The 22,468-nt window shown below is 45.8% G+C and overlaps 1 protein-coding gene across 3 annotated transcripts in view; it reads left to right on the plus strand.

The window, feature by feature from the left end:
- LOC119448975 (collagen alpha-1(XII) chain-like) overlaps positions 1–22,468 on the plus strand; it is a 219,025-nt gene that overhangs the window by 182,428 nt on the left and 14,129 nt on the right. For all 3 annotated transcript variants that reach the window (XM_049660824.1, XM_049660825.1, XM_037712179.2), the window contains exon 9: positions 582–682. In XM_049660824.1, coding sequence (XP_049516781.1) covers positions 582–682 — 101 coding nt within the window. The remainder of the gene's footprint in view (positions 1–581; positions 683–22,468) is intronic.

Below are 22,468 nucleotides of genomic sequence, written 5' to 3' on the forward strand. Positions count from 1 at the left end.
TTTCCAGGATAACATCATGGAGTTTCGAGATATTTCCCAACGTGTGGGACGAAGTACATGGGTGTTCCAGCTATTTTTGTGCTTCAATGTATAAAACAGCACTTTCATAAAAAAGTAAGTGAAACAACAGTGCATTTTTATGGCGAGTTTAATGGCGCATATCTCCAAATTGGTATCATTCTGGAAATTCATTCCAAGTGGATATGCCTGACAAGCTCACCTGCTACAATTCATAAATTGCAAATGGGTCGTAAAGTAATTACCTAACAAGTTAATTAATCAATTTTTGTTATTTCCTTGAATATATGTTTGATTTCTCGTGCTACTAATGCCGCCTCATCGAATAAACCACCTCACTGATAAGAATTATGCGACCTGCCACATGCGATTTCTAAAACTTCCGTAAAACTTAAAAATGAACAACCTGTATATAGTCAGCTATGGATGGTTTAGCAGTTAGGTATTTTCTTTGTTTTTTAGAGGGGTGGGACACGAATTAATCATGAAGGAGACAGTATGTATTTGAACTCCCAGGGACATAGCTCTACAGCTCATTTACCATCACTTCATGTCAAACGCAGTTCCGGTAATGTATTTCAAGAAGGAAGCTGAAATTAAAGGTGCGGCGAGCCCCTGTGTACTGAGCTGGACTTGCACCAACAGCAGCGTCGATTACCTCCAGGTAAGAGCCAGTAACGCGCAGTTAAGGTGCACTGCGAAGCCACTGTTCATAAAAGACTTACCAGTCTCGAGCGTTCCCTATTGAAAGGGCGAGCAACATTTCTTTCCAGGTTCCTTCAGGGTTCTGCCTCTGTGGAGCTTTGTTCTTCTCATCGATCCATATCAAACTGACAGTAGCAAGATATGTTGGCCCTGCACAAAACTTGCAAATTGGGCTGTTGTCGTCAACTTAACATGACATCATTTCTCACGTTTTTGGCATTAAAAACACCTCCTCCACAGACGGTAGTTTTGCAAATACCGATATCCAGGCATGCACCTTTCCCAGGACCCGACGATAATCGCTGCCCTATGCCACCTTGACAAAGAAGCACAGGATGTCTACTAAGGAATTTTAACATGTAACCGCGTCGACTCTAGAATAGAATAGAATAGAATCGTGTGCAATAGAATATCATTCAAGTACAAAGAAAAATGAAGAAAGTATTCGAAATATTGACACTGTTTTCAGAATAAAAACATGTGTTAAAAAGTGCACATGCATTGCTTGATAATAGCGTACAACAAAGTAATGGCGTGCAGTGAGCATATATTTTAACGCGTTGCGTTAAAGGCCCCGTGTCGGACAAAATCTGGCGTCGGTCTCGGCGTCGGCGTCCGCCGCCAAGAAAATAATCCCGAACCACCCCGACCACGCAGGCCCTCCGCGTGGCGCGAGGCGCTGGTGAACTAATCAAATTTCTCAAAGCAAAATGCGTCAGAAAAATCTTAAAGTACGACGTAACCACAACCTACAGGCGTGATAGCGTCGAATTGTAATTTGAATATACGAGAAAACATAATTCTCTTACGCGGAAACTCACAAGCCATCCCTTTCCAGAATTTCTACCATTCATACCGCGGCGCGGCGCGGTTTGCTCCTTGCAAAAATACCATGCAGATGGCACTCGCCTCCTCGGCAGCCGCGTGCGGAGGCTAAGTTGGAGAGAAAAGAAGGCTGCTGGGGGGGGGGGTTGCCGGGAAGTCTGATAAGCAGCCAGGGATATTTGAATGCTATCGCGTTCCACTTTTAAAGTCGAAGCTGGAGCGTCCTCTAAAGTTTTGCTTCTTTCTATATCACTTTAAATGTCCAACTGCTTCACAAACGACCTGATAAAATTTTGTTTAAATGACTTGTTAGAAAAACTCGTTGAAGTAACACGGAACAAAGAGAAGGCACGACTGTTCCTTTACTTCTCCTTATGTATCAGCTCTCTCTGCTTAATATTTTCAAATTTGAAAGTAGTACAGTAGTAGTGCTTAGTTATAGTGTCGAATGCAAATTTTCCATGTACATCAAGCATGCTGAATTAGTGAATGTCTGATGGATCTTCTAAACAATGTGTTCTATACGCTAGGAGAACGGGTATATTACGTAGAATAGAATTTAATGAGCTGAACTTGTATGGAGATGCAAAACCAAAGGCTGTTAAGCCGTACCTGATAAGAGATTCTCCAAAAGCCTTATAAACAGCCTTCCTCAACGTGACATCACATATAGATATTAAATTATGCATGTACTTAGCCTTAGCCGCTTTGCTACGCATTCAATATGGGTACTCCAGGTTTAAGTGTCATCGAATGAAGAGCCACATATTTGGCATTGTGCTTAAACGTCATGGGAGGTCAATAACAAATCTGGTAGCTGGTGTCATGCAAGAATATTGGATGCGAAGGCGTTAATGTTTTGTGCGAACTATGGAAACATAGTAGGTTAATGTTGTGTTTGTTGATAAATATTTTTATTCGCAAACCAAACTAAGAAATACCTAATAATAATAACAATAATAATAATAATAATAATCATAATAATAATAACAATAAAGTAAATGAACTCCTGCTGTATAGCTCGATGTCCTACCTCATAATTTGTACAAGGTGAAACAAGTGCGATTTCATCTGCATGCGATTAAACTTCAGAATTGATATTGATTTGCAGGAATGTTAGATAATTGATGTAGATGATGTAGATCACTGTGGCCCACCGCAAGTAATATCTGAAGGCCAACTCAAAGTATCACCCATTTTAACGCATTGAGTGTGATTGGATAAGTGTGATGGAAAACATATCATGTTGTTTCCCTTGTGCCCAGGATCCTTTTATAATGACAAGGCAGACGGGAGCTTGTTACACGAAACACAGACTTTATACAGACACGCTAACACGATACAGACGCTTTACATACACACGGACTAGAGTTCGCGAAATCGTTTGTCCTGCTATATAAGGATGTGCCTAGCACTCATGCATCACGAATCGCCGGTGCGTGACGGTGCGGTGACCATGGCGGTTGTTGCGTAGTGCGTCGCTGCGTCGTCCGACACTTGAAGAAAGCTGGTGTGTTGCTTGTGACGGCCACGACTTACGCCATCATCATCACGCCACACCTTGTCGCGAAGTGGAAGCAGGGGAACAGCGGCCGGCAGAACACTAGGCCACTGCTGTAGCTGGTCCTTAACGGCTGGCCTGTAACGCCTCGGCCGCTAGAACGTCGGGCTCGCTCAGCAGGCAGGTAGCTCAGGTGTCCCGGTCCCCAGCATGAAGCACTGCGCCAGGCCGCTATAACAACAGGCTGCTGGTGCGCAGGAGCGCCCAGCCATGAGCTGGATCTCCAACCAGGTCCGCACGGTAGCAGGACACCCAGTCGCTGGTACCCGAGCTTTGAGCAGGCGTTCTGCGAGCTGACGTTCGAGGCTGCCCCTCGCTCTCACGCTCTGCGCGCTCTCGTGCCCTCACGCCGCTTCCTTCTTCGTGGCATGTGGTCGTATTCTTCTGTTATCATCATCGCTAATTCTCTTTTTTGTTGCTGCCATAACTTCAAGCTTGCTTGTCACAAACTTTGTCTTGCCACCGCCACACGCCACTATCCACATCATCACAATAAGTAATTTTTGATAAAGCTGCGAAAAGGACCCTTGAAGCCAAAGTTGTCGAGTTTTCCCACTATCCAGTTTTTCAACAAATATTATTGTAGTCGTCTGGCTCAATATTATAGGAAGGAAAGCAACCGATTTATTATGATACCGGTCTATATTTCTCGCCAACTGTCAGGAAGTTATTGGCCAGAATGATTCTCACGCGCCTTCAATGCATGTTTTCCTGAATCTATCATAGCTTTCAGAACAGACATTAAGAAAAAAAAACAAAAAATGGGAACCACAAAACGAATAAAATATGCACCAAGTGTCCATGTATACGTTTTCTGATGCCATGTCAGCATTATGTCTGTATTTTATTCGTCTTTTTGGGGCCCCGTTTTTTACTGAAGTTTTGCACTGAAAGCTATCATAAATTCGCAATTCAAGTTTGCCCAGATCAGTACCTCGTTATGGAACCCTACAACGTAAAACTACTCCAATCTGTGCTTATTGTAATCACCTAACATCAAATTTACGTAACCGCCGAAGCAAGCATCGGGTGGTGACCCCCAGCGTTGCCTTCTCGTTTATAGGAGGTCACTTTTGTTCACTTTCAAAACAAATAACATTGCCTACACTGAGCAGTTCTTCTTATCTAATTGGCTGACAAGAGGCAAGGAGCACGCTCAAGTGGAGAGGGGTTCATTCCGAGCCAGCGGAGTGAAAATAGATAACAGGATGAAGAGGGTGGTGCCGGCGTCTCTGATTGATCCGCTTCCCCTAACTTAGCTTGCGGTGGCGGGTCGAAAATCGCGGCGGCGTGCAACGGAAGGATAAGAATGCCGCTAAAAAGGATCCTCAGCAAGGAAGAGTAGGCAGAGCGATGTCGTATACGTGCCGAAGGGGCTCGATAACGTTTTACTACGCCGCACAAAGGTTTATTATACGCAAATAAATCTATGCTCTCCGTCAGGTGCGAGTAGCGAGTGCCTGAGCGATCGGCGGGCAGTCATCTTCTATTCCTTTTGGAACGGGGCAGTTTGTCGCTATTCGGAAAATTTTTCAGTTTTCTTCGGCATATTAATGCATTTTTTCGCCTACACGTCACTTTGACATGGTGAGTTGTCGCGGTTTTGGGACGTCGCGTGACCGACAGGCGAAGTGGGCGTAGCCAGAAAATGATTGGACCAATAGCAGAGGGCTAATGGCGGAGAGGCGTCGAATCAGGAATAATTACGTTTCTTTTTCTCAGTTTATTCATGCATAATCACTGTGCACACGTCATATCAGATGGGGAGCTATCGTGGTTTACGTGACGTCGCGTGACGGACAAGTGAAGTTGGAGGTGGCCCGAATATGTTTTGACCAGTTGTGGAGGGCTCATTGCAGAATTGGAATAGAAAACTTTGGAACAGCTTTACGTTATAACGCAAATGGTTTTTTGAACACGGCAACGCTTTTTTCCTGACCCGATTGAAAGGTTGTCGGTCGATGACCCCGTCGACCTTGAGTCTTCCTTTAAACAGCAGAACTAAGTCAAATGTGTATACATTGCACTGTATCTAGACGTGGAGCGCACCTACAGTAATGTTTCTCATGAAGTCATCCTTGACACACTTTACCATTTACCGGTCTTCCCGCCTGGATAACAAATCAACTGACGTTTTTTATTTGTTCTAAGAGACTTAACATGCTACCTAGTGGAATATTTTAAGACTGATGTTCCCGTATACGTGCTTTGCAAAATTGTATTTCGTGAAGAAAAGGACATCATCATCAAGCATGCGTTGAGCCTTCACAACAAGGAACAATTAGAGCCTTTCAGTGTCCTAAAATGAGTGCCTGGTGGCATAATTGCTTGTGGGAATATAAATGTCTTCTTCTTTCTGGGGTTTTACGTGCCAAAACCAGTTCTGATTATGAGGCACGCCGTAGTGGAGGGCTCCGGGTTAATTTTGACCGCCTGGGGTTCTTTAACGTGCACTACAACGCAAGCACACGGGCGTTTTTTGCATTTCGCCTCCATCGAAATGCGGCCGCCGGGGCCGGGATTCGATCCCGCGACCTCGTGCTCAGCAGCTGCAAGTGGGAATATAAATGCCAATCGCTCAACACTATGTGGTGTGGAATACACTGTAATCCCCGAGGAAAGTTCGTGAAGAATATTTTTGACCGCAATTACCCCTGTGGATCTAGACATGCCGCCACTGGAAACTGAACCTGGCAACGTTTGACACGCGAAGCCTCTTCGAAGCTATAGCTTAGCAGGGCTCTCTGAGGAATTATCAGGCGTTGCCTTGGTTATCATTGGCCTTATTGATTGTAGAACTGGTGAACGTTATACAGTTTTGACTAATTGCCACGCCCTCTGCTACAGAGGTCTTTCAGGTAAAAGAGAATACGGGGTAGTATTTCTAATTCGTAGGACCGAGAAGTCTACGTTGACGAATTCTACAGCATAAATGAAAAGGTATCAGTCGTCGTAATCAAGCTAAATAGGACATATAGAATTAAGGTAGCACACGCCTACGCTCCAACGTCCTGTCATGATGCTGCAGAAATAGAACAGCTGTTTGATCATGTTGAATTAGCAATGAGAATATTGCAAACTCAGTATATTCTAGTCATCAGTGACTTCGACGCGAAAGTGGGGAAAACAGGCTTGGGAACAGACCATTGGCAACTACGGCATCGGATCAAGTAATAGCACAGGATAGATGTTGGTAGAATTCGTGGTAAGAAATAGACTACAAAAAATGTATACCTTCTTCAGGAAGCGCTGCAACAGTGAGTAGACCTGGTAATGCCATCACTGGGAAACAAGAAATTAAATGCATTTCATACTCTGTGTCGATCCAGCATAGTGCATGGTGTAGAATTATTAGCTAGAGTAAAGGGGAGTGATCACAGGTTACTGAGGTGTAAAATTGCTCTCAATTTGAAGGCAGAAAGAGCAAAATTATTCAAGTAGAATCAGACCAACCTAGACCCTAGTCTGTCTAAAAGCAGATGAATCCAAGCTTGTGCTTAGAAGCAGAACATAACATAGAGGTAGTAAAGTTCAGGTTCTTCTTTACCACTCTTCTACTTGGGCGTCCGAGACGCACCGCCAGAGCCGGTTTACGCAAGTAGAGGATGTATACTGCCGCTAGCGATAGCGGCGACTGGTTCGCTGGATGCTTCTGCTTGATCGAAGTAGACACAGATGACGAGAGAAAAGAAAAACTTTCTATTTACAATTATTTACAAGACTTTACATGAAGTTACAAGTACACATATAAGACGGAACTGGTATACATAGGGCGACCCTATCTCGACATAGTCGATGGTGCATAGCACCGAAGTTTGTCCAGAACGTTTGGACGGGGCAGCGGGGCCACCTTTTCTACCCTTCGGTGCCCCGCCCCAAGCATTTACCACCCAATTGCCACGGAGTGGCTGTGAGTGGTCCGCCGACGCACCAATCACGAATCTTGTGCCGGCGCTTCCAGCATTGCGCTTCTTCCAAGCGCCCTTTCCTCTACCGCCTTTTGCGGTATCATTCTCACTATCCCCCAAAACAACATACAAATGACAACAACGTTCCAAGAAAGGGGGGGGGGGGGACAGGTGCATAGGATGCGTGCTCCCTGGGAGAGCCACAGCGCCCAGCACAATGGGCTCAATAAAATCTAAAGAACAGGCGGCACCTGGAAGCTGCAGCGATTGACCTTTGCTGTGACCCCTTCTCCACTCGTACCTATACGAAAAACCGATACCGCAGTAGCTACGGGTCCTTTGTCAATGAAACGTGGCGACCGACACTTTGGGCTCACGTACCCCTATTCAGTAAATGCTTGCTCGAAGAAGCCTTTCGCGACGGCCGATTGGCAACGGTCTTCCGTCATCATGCGCCGCCCCGTCATTTCTCAGAGCCAGTCGGTCCGCAAGTACATCTGGTCAGCTGTAATCGCGTCCGTCACGTTTGAAACCACTCGAAAGCGTGTCTCCGAATGAATTTCTGAACCGTGCGCCACAACCGGCAAGGGTCGTTGACGCGTCACGCCTTGCTGCCACAAATCGCCCCTCCACGTGCCGGTTTTAATCTGGCATGTCATGAGCTGTGCGCCTGCTCACCTCGGCGCCGTCAACGCGACATGCATCCACCGCCGACCAATTATCCCATTGTGTTTTGCCTGTCAAGCAAGGAGCATTGACCAAATACGCTAGCCGTCTCTTAAGCTTTCCTCTGCAGCCGTTCCCTTCAACAGGATGAAAAGCGTGCAAAATGCCGGTTTCAAGCTTGCCGATCTATAATTAAAGACAAAACTCGTTCTTTTCTAGCAGCAGGCTTACACCCCCCACCCAAGACTAGGCAATCACTTGTTAACAGTGTTGCCGCAGCCTAAACAAGAAAAAGCCGGCTGCATGTAACATAGCCAATTACGCAGTAGCCGAACAAACAAAAAAACCTACAAGACTGCCGTAAGCATTCCAACGTTACGACAAGCTCGTTACTACGGAGTAACCGTGTAACACATGCTACACCTGCGGTGTAAAAAAAAAACAAAAAACCTGTTGCACTAGTTAACTCACACACGCACAAAAACGCTGAACTCTAACCCTGGCGCGACACTTCAAACACGCGGCATTTCATGCAGAACATGAAAATAAGAAAAAAATCTTAGCCGACTAAATAGTGCTTACGCAATAACAGACCTAGGGCAAGCACACACTGCCCGCATCAAAAATGTTCGAGTGCCACTTGTGGGGCATTGTAAGAACAAAAGAACGTCCCCAGTTTAAAACGAGCATAAGCAACACATCTGAACCATTCTGCTGATGCAACAGCACTCCGCACATGATAAATAGCCTAGCTGTAGCATACCACAAGGCTAACCCAACAAAATACAGCGTGACGCATAAAGAGTATCGTGCAACACTGCGACTGCGAGCCTCCGCTACACTGCGGAAACGACATAAAAACGCGTTCTTGAAAATGCACTGCAAAGCAACACGTGTAAGCGCTGGCGCTTACTCAACAAAGACCCGCGCCCAGGTAAACATTCAAGTTATTAACCAACTAATTATAAAGGCGCCCAGCCTATCATGCACCACATAAATACACAAAGCAAGCAACGCTGAAGTTGGAAAGAATAAAAAAAAGAATGTGCACACTGTGAGCACAATCAATGTCCCCGTGTCCATTGTCTTGCACTTCACACACAATGGAGTTGCCTCCGTCTCACCACTCGCCCCCGATCGTGGTCGAGCCCTGACATGCCTGAGCTGGCACTCTAGATCTGGCTAGACCCAATAACTTGATCTGGGGAAATCTGGCGAGATTGCCAGCCCTTTGCGGGCTTACTTAAAATCTTGCACAGGCCTGCCAACTCTACACACGTTTGTTGGCCCCCGGGGTCAAATACATGCACGAACAAAGTCGCGATGAACATGTGGACGCGGAGCGAGCGACATAGTAAGCTGAACCCCCACTGCGAGCTAGCTCCTGACGCGCACTCCCGCCTTCGAGTAGTCAACGAAGGTCTAAAAGCACAAGGAATAACTCCACCGCTAAAATACGCTAGTGGTCTACAGCTTTCCCTGACCACTTCTGTTGCTTCCGTAAAGCGGTGGAAAGACTCTCTGTCGTCTTTCGACAGCTGCCTGTCATGTGGATGCGATTGCGACCAACCGTGCCCCCGAAACGTGCGGCTGGTGCTCACGCTGCCTTCCTCACCACATGATAGTTTCGGGCTCATACCCGAAACCATCTCGTCATTGCTTGCGTCGGTGCTTGTCCGGATCGTCGCACTTTTACTCCGCTGAACAATCAGGGACATCCCCTGATTGTCCGGACTTTCCCCTACTGAGCCCGACAAGTGACCTTTGTCTGCCGCCTGCCGCTGCATTGCGTGATCAACGTCAGCAGGTGGTAAAAGCTGAGCTATACAACCTGCCTCGGGTTCGAGACCCACATTGTCATCCCTGTCAGGCGACTCATGCTCGAGGTCGCTCCCGATCACAACAGGTGATCTAGGGGGTGACGCGGTTGTGGTTAGCTCAGCAGTGCCATAAGGATCACCAGCCGGGTCGGCGCCCGCAACTATCAGTTGAGCTTGTGGATCCTGCTCCTCATTTAGACCCACGCTCTCACGCTGAGAGCTCTCCTCATCCCTAAAACTAGGATCCGAGGCCTCAAAACCCACAACGGCCTGCGTTGCGTCGATCGCATCTAGTGCCTCGATCTCCGCCTCTACTACGACCGCGCCGTCACGACCGGTATCGCACGCGCCAACCAACGCCAAGCGTTCTTGCTCTGGAACTATACCAGCGGAAGCGTGCGAGTCCTTCCGAAGGTTCCTGCTCTGGGACGGCGGCTTACCTCCTATGTCATCACGATCCAGTGCGATCCTAAAACCGGGAAGAATACCGCCCTCAAACGCCTGAGGTCTACCCTCTAGGTCTGACGGCACTTCCTCAACTTTCAAAGCTTTTGTTTGCTTTAATTTGGCTAATGCTAGCCTACGTTCCAGCTGCTGGCGGTACTCCTGCGCCTTTTCTAAAGTGCGCTGCATTTCTAGCTCCGAGAGCTTGCCTGTCTTCACGCAGCTGTCGCTCATCCATTCTGGCCACACGTACCTCTGCGACGTCCTTGACCAGCCTACCGCCATTTCCCTTGGCTCGAACACGACCACAGGAGCGAGCGAAAATGAGACGAAAGCAACTCACCCCATTCGCCCGTCTGTCTCCGTTGTCGGCCGCTCCGCCATGTGTGGTGAAAGGTGGTTCCGCGGTCCGCTGGTGATGAGTCGTCGAGGGCTGCCTTAAACCAGCCGCGCCTCGTTGTCTTCAGAGAAGGCACTGAAATCTGCGGCCTCCAGCCGCTACAGCTTTCTGCTGCAAAGTCCGTCTCGACGGGTGTCGATCAGAGATCGAGCTTCTGCTGCCGTTGTATCTGCCTGCGTCACCCGAGGCGATGTCTTGCTTGTATTCTATGTCACCTAGTCTTGTCCTGCGAACCAATCCTTGCCGACTGCGCCAGTAAAGTTCAGGTTCTTCTTTACCACTCTTCTACTTGGGCGTCCGAGACGCACCGCCAGAGCCGGTTTACGCAAGTAGAGGATGTATACTGCCGCTAGCGATAGCGGCGACTGGTTCGCTGGATGCTTCTGCTTGATCGAAGTAGACACAGATGACGAGAGAAAAGAAAAACTTTCTATTTACAATTATTTACAAGACTTTACATGAAGTTACAAGTACACATATAAGACGGAACTGGTATACATAGGGCGACCCTATCTCGACATAGTCGATGGTGCATAGCACCGAAGTTTGTCCAGAACGTTTGGACGGGGCAGCGGGGCCACCTTTTCTACCCTTCGGTGCCCCGCCCCAAGCATTTACCACCCAATTGCCACGGAGTGGCTGTGAGTGGTCCGCCGACGCACCAATCACGAATCCTGTGCCGGCGCTTCCAGCATTGCGCTTCTTCCAAGCGCCCTTTCCTCTACCGCCTTTTACGGTATCATTCTCACTATCCCCCAAAACAACATACAAATGACAACAACGTTCCAAGAAAGGGGGGGGGGGGGGACAGGTGCATAGGATGCGTGCTCCCTGGGAGAGCCACAGCGCCCAGCACAATGGGCTCAATAAAATCTAAAGAACAGGCGGCACCTGGAAGCTGCAGCGATTGACCTTTGCTGTGACCCCTTCTCCACTCGTACCTATACGAAAAACCGATACCGCAGTAGCTACGGGTCCTTTGTCAATGAAACGTGGCGACCGACACTTTGGGCTCACGTACCCCTATTCAGTAAATGCTTGCTCGAAGAAGCCTTTCGCGACGGCCGATTGGCAACGGTCTTCCGTCATCATGCGCCGCCCCGTCATTTCTCAGAGCCAGTCGGTCCGCAAGTACATCTGGTCAGCTGTAATCGCGTCCGTCACGTTTGAAACCACTCGAAAGCGTGTCTCCGAATGAATTTCTGAACCGTGCGCCACAACCGGCAAGGGTCGTTGACGCGTCACGCCTTGCTGCCACAAATCGCCCCTCCACGTGCCGGTTTTAATCTGGCATGTCATGAGCTGTGCGCCTGCTCACCTCGGCGCCGTCAACGCGACATGCATCCACCGCCGACCAATTATCCCATTGTGTTTTGCCTGTCAAGCAAGGAGCATTGACCAAATACGCTAGCCGTCTCTTAAGCTTTCCTCTGCAGCCGTTCCCTTCAACAGGATGAAAAGCGTGCAAAATGCCGGTTTCAAGCTTGCCGATCTATAATTAAAGACAAAACTCGTTCTTTTCTAGCAGCAGGCTTACAGAGGTAATGAACGAAATCATAAATTGACCGAATTCAGATGCAGCAGTTGAAGTTGAAGGTAAGGCACCAAAGTTAAAATGTAGGTAAGCTTTCCCACCTAACAAACGATCTAATAAAGAAACGACAAAGCATGAAAATATAACTCAAGAAAGTATAACTCAGGAAATTATATAAAATTCACCCATCTGTCAAAGCTGCTAAACAAGAAGAAAAGAAATGATATTAGTAAATATGACGGTTGCAGAGATTGAGGAAGTAGTAATAATGGGGGCAGCATCATATCAGTGAGAAGGAAACTCGGCATAAGAAAGAGCAAGGTGTTTGGAATGAAAGATAAGCAGAGAAATATAAACAGCAATTTAGGTGATATAATAAAGGGAACCGAGGGAGTTTTACATTAACTTGCACTGCCCTCCGAGCAGCTGCACAAGTTTTACTTAAAGTTTCATGTGTAACTTCATGTGTAAGCTTCGTGTGTAACTGGCGATCAGGTTGGATGGGCTTTGCAAGACATGTCCCCGGCAAAAGCGGCAGGAGAAGATGGAATAACAGTCCACTTAATGAAAGATAGAGGACATATTTTGCTTGAAAAGCTTGCGACCCTTAATATGCAATGCCTCACGACTTCAGTGGCATGGCAGACATGGCACAAAAGAAAAGGGTAGACACGGCAAACTGTCTTTTTTTATTTGCGCGCTTAAATCTTGTCATATATGCACAAATTAGGCCCTCTGAAATTAGTTTTAAGTCTAAACTTCAAGTCTACCAGAGAGTTCGAAGAATGGCGACGATCCATACCTTAATCCATTATAAGGGAGACGTTAAAGAATTAAAGAGTTAGAGGCCCATTAGGGGATTGCTTTCGGTACTGTATAAAATATTCACCAATAATTTTTTGCAATGGAATCAGGACAACACTTGACTTCATTCAACCTAGCAAACAGGCTTGCTTCAGAAAGGTGTATTCTACAATGGATCACATTTATGCCATCACTAAGGTAGTTAAGAAACTTGCGGAAAACAATGACCTCTCTAAATGGCTTTCTTCAACGATGCTCTTTCAGGTCGAAATGGGTCACTGTAGATGTGGGACTGGGTAGGCACCGTTGTTCGCAGAAACTCTTTGACGCCGACTTGGAGCACTGGGTATGTGCCAATCGGTTTGTGCTGGTCGTCAATGGACCTTTTTTATGCCAACTACGAGTCTTGGGTATGTAACAGTAGGTTTGTGTCGCTCATCAATAAGTGTATTTGACGCCAAGTTGGGTAACTAGGTATGTGCGACTGGCATTGTGCTGCTCTATGATGATAAAAAAAACCCCTTACATTTCTCCGATGCGGAGTTCAATAGAGCCCACGTCAAAAGGGTTCCTCAAGGACAGCAATGAGACGCATTAGGAGGCTGCGCCACAAATGCACTGAAATGCACTGGGTAGGTGTCGCTTTTCAAAGACTGCTTTGCGCGCCAACGCTTTAGCGAGCTGGGGCATGGGTGAACTGGGTATGTGCCACTCTTGAATGAACGGCTCGCAAACTGAGTATGTGCCATTTAGTGTGCGGCAAGCGAGGCAACAATTCTCAGCGTTCACAGGCACCGACGCGACACGCATTTCGGATGCCACCCCAGGATTCGCGGCGGTGGCACTAGATGGCGCCGAGTGTTCGTAGAGAAGCGTGATAGAGGAGTCCTGCTGCAGTAGACGCCTCATACATAACTAGAATCGACAGTGGCGAGAGAGAGCGAAAAAAGGTAGAAGAAAGACAGGGAGGTTAACCAGAGATTATCTCCGGTTGGCTACCCTGTACCGGGGGAGGGGTAAAGGTATTCGACAGGAGAGAGAAAAAAAAAATAAGTATAAAGAAAGGGAAAGAAAGTAAAGAAAAACATCAAACACACCCACAAAACAGAACTGTTTCTGTGGGCACTGTCACGCAGTCTGCGAAGGCATTCTAGTGTTGCGCAGTGTCAACGTCCCATCTTACGTCACACAGTGTACAGTCACAATTTGTCACTGAGTCCGGTGTCTTTTAAGTAACGCATCAGTGCCTTCAGGGCAGCTCGCGCTGTTGTTCGTGTAGGCCAGTTTCCAAAGATGTTGATTTGCGTTATTGGGCGTTTGTCCAGTTGATCTAACGTAGCTGAGAGATCTACTCTCTGCGGGTTGAAACAAGGGCACTCACAAAGAAGGTGTGCGATTGTTTCGTTGCACCGGAAGAGTGTTCTAATCACAGTCGGTCAGATAGGTCGGTGGCTCGCAAGAAGAACAGAAGCGCCTGCACGGCCTTCTTCTGTGACGTTAAGTCCAGTCTGTGGTGGAGAATTTTTTCTTCTGACAGAGGCCGGTCGTCTAATTGGTTGATTGGTTGAACGCGTTGGTAAGAGAATGTCTCTGTGCACTGCACTGCAGGCAGTCGCAAAAAATATGTACAATCGGTTCTTCATTGCCGCAGTGGTCACAGGCTGCGCTGTCGGCCAGTCCTATGCGGAACGCATAGGCGTTGGTAAACGCAACGCCCAACCATAATCGGCACAAAAGGGTTGCGTCTCCTCGTCGAAGCCTTGATGGTACTCGAAGGCTTAGGGTTGGGTCCAGAGAGCATGCTTGAAATTCGAATTATTCCATTGTGACCTTGTGCGTAGGCGAGCAAGCAGGCGGAGCTTCCGTGCAGCGTCAGTCCTTGAAAGTGGTATGTGCCGTTGGTGATCTTCTTTATGAGCTGTGCGGGCAGCTTGATCGGCCCGTTCATTGCCGATAATTCCGAAGTGACTTTGGAAGCCACTGAAAAGTTATTTCTTGCCATATCTTAGTCAGATTGTGTATTGCCTCGGCAATCTCAAAGACCAGCTGCTCGTGTGGACCGCGGCGTAAAGGGGATAGTAAAGACTGCAAAGCCGTCTTTGAGTCGCAGAAAATTGTCCATTTGTGTGTCACTTGATCACTAACAAATAGGAGCGTGGTACAAAGCGCTGCGAGCTCTGCTGCCGTCAATGTTGTGACGTGAGACGTCTTGAATTTAATAGTTGTACTCATCGTTGATATCACAACTGCCGTGGTAGATCAGTTCGGCAGGACGGATCCGTCGGTGTATATATGGGCGGAGTCTTGGTACTTCTCGTACAACAGAAGTAACGCGAGCTGTTTAAGGGCTGGTGATGACACCTCTGCTTTTTTCTGGATGCCAGGTATTTTCAGGTTGATGTTTGGCTGAGTAAGGCACCACGGAGGAACCGAAGGTCTTGCAGCAGGAGTGAAGCAAGTAGGCAATGATTCACCATGCGTGGCTATTGTTTGGCAGAAAGAGGTCCGCGGTCTGTCCGCTGGCAGAGATGCCAGGTGGTGGTGGGGAGTCGGGGCGAGATGTCGTATATATGTCCTCAATGCTTCAACCTCAATGGGAGTCTTGGCGAGGTGGTTTCCAGCAATTGCTATAGTCGCCACTGTTGATGCACTCCGAGGCAGGCCTAGGCAAATACGTTGTGTGGTTTACTGATTCAATGGTAACGCATTACAGTCGACAGTAATTGTGAGATGGTAGAAGCGTGAGCCGTTGGGCTGGTTGGCACGACATTTGAAGGTAGAAGAGTGCTGAATGGCTGATGAAGGAACACCGACGGAAGGAATACAGCGTCTTTCCTGCCTGTCTCTGTATTCTTTCCGTTCATTGGCAATTGAGCGCTCTTCTACCTTCAATAGTGTGATGGGTTGTGCCGAATTTTTATTAATACCATATGCATCCATTTCTATGTATAATATATCATTACTAATGGTGCTTATTGCTACGCTTATCCAGCCGACATATTTGCCTTTATTAATTTAGGATTTATGTCTAACAGTGAAAGTTATCACTGCAAGGCTAGTAGAATAGCCTGGTGGAAAACCAAATTGTATCCGTTTTTAAATTAGGTTGCTTAAGAATCGAAGACTACACATAGGCTTAGGAAAGGAAAGTTGGTCGGTAAACATTTACCACCCGTTTTATTGTCGGAATTAATTTGCTTTACTTCTTTGGTTTTGTGTGAAATATGCCAGTTTGCAAAATGAGACCGATAATGAATGACAATGCATGGGTGATATTTCCAAATATTGGATTATTATGGCTTCCATGAATATGGCCAATACATGAACTAGTAACTTTGATATTGAGGATAGTATTGCGTACTTCGCCAGATGAATTAGAATAAAGGAAAAAAATAAACGGGATGAATGCTAAGAGATCACAGGTGCATCAAATGGCAAAGCGGGCGGAGGACTCGCGAAAACAGTGCTAAACATGTTGGCATATGCCCTGTGTTTAAGCAGAAAGCGTGACACCGTGATGCACAACATTTGTTTTCTCAGGGCTAAAATTTTTGTAAAGAAAATAATTAGTCACCATGGATTGTTATTGTTACGATCTGAACGATTTATTTCGACTTCGTAATAATGCGCATGTCTTTAAGTTTTTATCAGGTTATTTGGAAAATTGCAGTATATTTTGGAGCACTATTTTAACCGCAGAGTAAATTCCTGTCCTTTAAATATTTGTGCACGAGTTATTCTTTCGGCGGAGTGATAGTAACATGTACTCATATTTTATTATGTTCTTGTATGCACTAGTGACCTGTCGCCAAGGCTTACGGCAGTTTACATGCACTGAAATGAAAAATAAACAAAAAACAAGAAAGCCGCGTGTCAATATGGTTTTTGAAGAGCGTATTATCTTTTGCAACAAGAGCTTACCCTTGTTTAAGTAGTATTGCACAAAGTAATACTGGAAGGAAACTCACTGTATGCAGAATGCGCACTGTTTAAGGATGTACCTCATGTCCAGCCAACTGGTAGAGACATGATAATGAACCTGTTTATCAAAATTGATTTGCTTATGCAGGAACAGTTTTTAAGAGATTATTGGCAGCATAACATGATAGGAGAATGTTCCGTCATATAAGTTTGCAAGACAGAAGCACTAGGAGCTGAAAATATCTTAGTTCATGATCGGTGATTGAACCCGTTGCATTAGCACTACAGCGAGTCAGAATGTAGATTAAAGTCTCGAAACTATATTCATAAGCACATGGAGTAATCGGACCTAGATAATGACCTGAGTTGCTTAGGTTAGCATTACCATCGCTCCTTAGAATGACGAATTTGTGTTTGAAGTAAAGGAAGTAAAGCGCTGCCTCACGCGCCACGCAGAAGGCATCAAACTTGAAATGGGGGAACTGGGTGATTCGTAAATGCTAGCTAACTCGATGTTCTTGTCGTCCGTATCAATAGATAAGCAATCGATTTCGACCCAAACGGATTCACAATCCGGATCATCAAGGTTGAGGACGGATTACGTTTAAAAATATTAGAGGGAAGAATAAAAATAGCTGTACCGCCATGCTTAGATGATTTACGATGAAAAATTAATGCTCACGCATTTATGCCCCACGAAGCAGCAGAGGCGGCGAGCGTCTGGCGTTAACATCCGATGGCACCAAAACCCACGTGACCAAGTGATGACGTCACGTTGCCGGCGCTGGACCTGCTGCGGCTCACATGGCAACATCCCATCGTTTACATTGTTCAATTCTAAAATTGAGTTGACCCACGATCAAAACCGGCCTGGCTTACTCCAAAATTGACTTTGCCCACCCACAAAATTGACTGTGCCCATTCGAGCACACGGCCAAGACAACGGTATCGCGCGCAAGAATCATACAGCTTTAGCAGTAAGTGCACGCAAGAAGACTTAAGTGCCTCTGCAACGTTTTCAGGTACATCGGAAGAAAAACTGTAAAGATTCGTGTCTCAGTCGTTAATGCAGGTTTCTGATACATATCCAACAGAAAAATTATGTGGATCCAACGTACATTTTGCATTCTATGTCAAGCGAAGATTTTGTGAAGCGGATAATTAAATGTTATAAACTTGGCCATTTCATTTGAAATTAAAGTTTATTTTGGTTCATTACCAAAAGTAAACAAACCATGCATACCTTTCTGCGTATTTTGCGTAAAGCGAACAGTCACGTGCTCAAGTGCTCTCGCGCACCCGTGCTGCACAATGCGACACACGTGGCAATCCTCTCAAACAGCTCGTTGGCGTTGTCGCGATTGAAGTATGCACCTAATGGTTAGAACACCGATATGCTGTGCTGGGGGGACCAAAGCTCGATTCCCGCCAGACACATAATTCCATATAATGCGAAAGCCTTATATGCCACATTTCTAAACAATCCGGTTTCGTTGGCGTCGCCACTAAGCAATCGTACCAGAAATGGCCGCCGGCGCAAAGAGAAAAAAACAGGTCATGAATCCTCGAATTCACGTCAAATTTCTCAGGGACGTTCCTGTAAACAAAGTGAATCAAAGTCCTTGAAAAGAAAAGTTCGTAAATTGCCGTCTGCGTGGGAATCGAACCCGGGACTCCTTTTACGAGACGAACACGCTTCCACGACGCCACGGCAGCTCCCCAGTTCTGGTTGAATAAAGGTGTGCCTAGTGCGTGCGTCATTGCGAACGTCACGTCAACAGGGGTGGCCTATAGTGCGTGGGTCGTTCAGCACGTGACGGCGCAGCCAATGGGGAGGAGGTTGTGCCGCGGCGCGGTCCTTCGAGTTATGAACTCCTCGAGGGCAAGCGAGTGCGTTGAGACCAAGGAGGTTACATGCTAAAACTTCTGGAGTGGAGGTGGCTCACCGAAAGTCAAATTCGTCCCCGTCATCTTGCTCAGGGGAAAAAGCCCGCGCCGCCGTGGTTAGTCATCGTAGCAGAGGACGGAGTATGCTGCCGCGGTGCTGTTGTATTTACAGCAGCAACAACAGCAGCGCTACCGCGATGCTGTTGTTGTTAAATGACTCTGGCATGCTTTTCTAGAGCATTGCCGCGCCTCAGTAGGCCATGTTCAAATCGTGCGTTGTTTTAGGCTGTACAAATCGGCTTAAGAAGTGGCCGGGAATAACATTTCACGTGTAAGTACACCTTTCTCTTTGCTTACGGTCGCCTGTATGGTGTGCGTTTTCTTCAGTTGGGCAACCATTCGGAATATGCACGTACTTACATGATCTACTACACTGCACGTGTCTCGGTGTTAAATTTACGCCTTGAATACTCATTGGCGGAATTTGGGCTGGAATTTTACCGCTAGCTTGCAGCGCGCTCAAGTTGTGCTCAAGCACGCGTACAGTCTGATTGTATGTACCGCAATGCGTCTGCTTGTAATACGATTTAAAAGCACTTATGTACCGAGCATTACGTACTAGTGGCTACCAGTAAGCAGGTGCGGACGTGCTTTAAATTTCGAGTTTATTAATGCATAAGCATTCTTTGGCGAGTGCGCCAGCTCCGGCACGCGAAAAGTGTAATGCTTTATATCTCCACAAAATTGCGTTAGTTGCGGATTTCAGACAGTTAATAGTTATATTAGTTTCAATTTACATGATTGGTATCCTTATAAGTGATTAGAAACAATTCAAACCAAGAGAAAATTGATCAGAGACAATACCCATAGGAATACATAGGGCTCCATAGAAAGTGCATGCGAAAACGTATAGTTTTCATTGAGGTCATCGTGGCCGCCATCTTGCAGTACGAGGACGTCAAGAAGCTTCGCAAACAAGACAAGTATCAGCACGACAACTACACAGGCGCGTCTTGCTCCGAATTACAGTTTGATAACAGTGATACTGTAGAGAATAGTAGTCACCGTCAAAAAGCAAACAAGGTACGGGGAGCTGACATGGTGCACTGACGCCATCGTGGCCGCCATGTTCCGGTACTATAGCACGGTGAAAACCTGCTTCCATGACGTCACGTGAAAGCTATCTATAGTAGAGGTGGGCCTACTTCAATTTGGAGAAGGGCCAAATTGAAATTTAAGGGGGGCCAGCATAAATTTGGGGTGGCCCATCTCTAAAATTAGGTTGGCCCACGCCCAAATTCAAGTTGGCATACTTCGAAATTTCAGTTGGGCCTTCCCCAAATTTGAAGTTGGCCCACCTCTAAATTTGAAGTTGGGCCACCCCAAATTTCAAGTTGACCGACCCTATAAGCTTCCCCATGCATTTTCTATAGAGCCCTATGTATCCTTATGGATATTCGCTCTGATAAATTTGTTTTATTGCTTTAAATTGTTCCTAATCGCTTATAAAGCTACCAACCATCTGCATTTACATTATTATAACGATTAAATACCTTAACTTCACAAATTACGCATTTTTGTGCTGATACAAGGGATTAAACTTCTCGTGTGACGCAGCTGGGGTACTCGACAAAGAATACTTACACATTTAAAGCAGCTAATTATTCAAACGCTTTCATATATGCACACAAAATTTTTTTACTTATTGATACTGCGATCTTATACAAGACCTTAGCAGGGTGGGCATACAATATAGAAGTAAAGGTCCGTTGGAAACAGCCAACGTAATTCCAAAACTAATCATAAACCCATTCATAAATAAATCATAAGTCAAGATCCAAGAAACGAAATGCAAGAACATAAGACACAATTGCAACACAATGATATAATGTAGTATAACCGATGTTAAGAAATTACATATAGCTTTCAAACATTTGCAGTGACATTTGTGATACTGCATCATTAGTAAGATTATTCCAATCTGTAATCGTTCTGGAGAAATAAGAATACTTATAGGAGTTAATTCTAGCGTTTAATGGTTTCACTGTAAAGTCGTGCCGTTGTCTTGGGTAATGTCCAGAGGAGTACGATATAATTTTGGATGTGTTAAGATTGTATTTACCTTGGAGTAATTGAAAAAAGAATTTTAAACGGCAGATACGGTTTCTATGAGAGACTGGAAGCAAACCATTTTGATTAAGTAGATGAGTGATAGATCACTTCACTTACTTCACTTATGGGGTTTTACGTGCCAAAACCAGTTATGATTATGAGGCACGCCGTAGTGGGGGACTCCGGAAATTTGGACCACCCGGGGTTCTTTAACGTGCACCTAAATCTCGGTACACGGGTGTTTTCGCATTTCGCCCCCATCGAAATGCGGCCGCCGTGGCCGTGATTCGATCCCGCGACCTCGTGCTCAGTCGCCCAACACCATAGCCACTGAGCAACCACGGCGGGTAGATGAGTGATAGATGAACGGCCATATGAATTATAAATAAACCGTACTACTTTCTTTTGAGCTCTCTCCAATTTAGCAGAGTTAGTTTCAGTGAAGGCATCCCAGATTATGATGGCATATTCTAACATTAGACGAATAATGGTATTATATGCGAGAAAACCTACACTGGGGGGCGTGAGCTTCAAAGCACGTTGAAGGAAAAAGAGTTTGCGGAGGGCGTTAGCGGTGACGTTATCCACATGTTCGGTCCAGGAGAGGTTTTTACAGATCCGAAGCCCTGGGTACATGTAGCTGTTCACTTCAGAAAGATCATTATTATTAGCAGTATAGTTAAATAGGAGAGGCTTCAGTTTCTGTGTTATGCGCATGAACACTGTTTTCTCATAATTAACACACATTTGCCATTTGTCCCACCAAGGTAATACTTTTGCAAAATCACTGTTTAACCTGGCTTGATCCTCAGCAGTATTAATCTTTTCATACAGCACACAATCGTCTGCGTACAATCTGATAGAAACCAAGATATTAGAGACAATGTCATTGATAAAAATCAAGAAAAGAAGCGGCCCAAGAACGGATCCCTGGGGAACGCCAGAATCAACAGAAACTGTAGGGGAAGACGAATTATTTAATACCACAAACTGGTGACTGTCCTTGAGGTAAGCTGAAATCCATTTGAGTAGCTTGTCGTTTTTATTACATCACCTAGTTTATGAAGAAGTTTATTATGCGAAACTTTGTCGAAGGCTTTTTTAAAATACATAAATATAGCGTCAGTCTGTTTTCCTTCGTTTATTGCCGCTGCAAAATCATGTATGATTTGGACTAGTTGAGTATTAGTAGAATATCCTCGTCTAAAACCATTCTGTGCATTGGTTAGAAAGTTATTTTGCTCAAGAAAGTCGGCTATATGTTTATGAATAATATGTTCTAAGATTTTGCATGCTGTTGAGGTTAATAATATCGGACGGTAATTTTGAATAGATGTTCTGTCTCCAGTTTTATGAATTTGCTTGATTCTGGCCGTTCTCCAGTCATCCGGTAATGAGCCTTCACTTAGTGACCTGCTGAACAGGTCACTAAGTATTTTGAACACCACTCTGAATACCGTTTCAGGAAAGCATTGGGAATATCATCTGGCCCAGGAGGTTTTTTAACATCAATTTTCAACAATAAATTAAGAACACCGGCCTCGGAAATCATAACATCAGGAATTGAAGGTACATTCGTGGTGCAGTTAGGAAGGAAGCCATCGTCCTCCGTAAATACTGATTTGAAATAATCATTAAAAGCCGTGCGCACCAGAGCATCATCACGCTCACTCCTGCCATCTACTGTAAATGTATTGTTAGATCGTTGTTTTGGCATTATTTGCCTCCAGAATTTCTCTGGAGATGTTTTAATGAAGGAGGGCAACTCGGTAGAATAATACCTTTCTTTGTCGCGGGCAATCTGTTGCTTTAATGTTTCTGATTGATCACCAATGCTTGTCCGAGAACAGCTTCCTACTCTTA

This window comes from Dermacentor silvarum, chromosome 1 (genome assembly GCF_013339745.2).
Source record: "Dermacentor silvarum isolate Dsil-2018 chromosome 1, BIME_Dsil_1.4, whole genome shotgun sequence".
NCBI lineage: Eukaryota > Metazoa > Arthropoda > Arachnida > Ixodida > Ixodidae > Dermacentor > Dermacentor silvarum.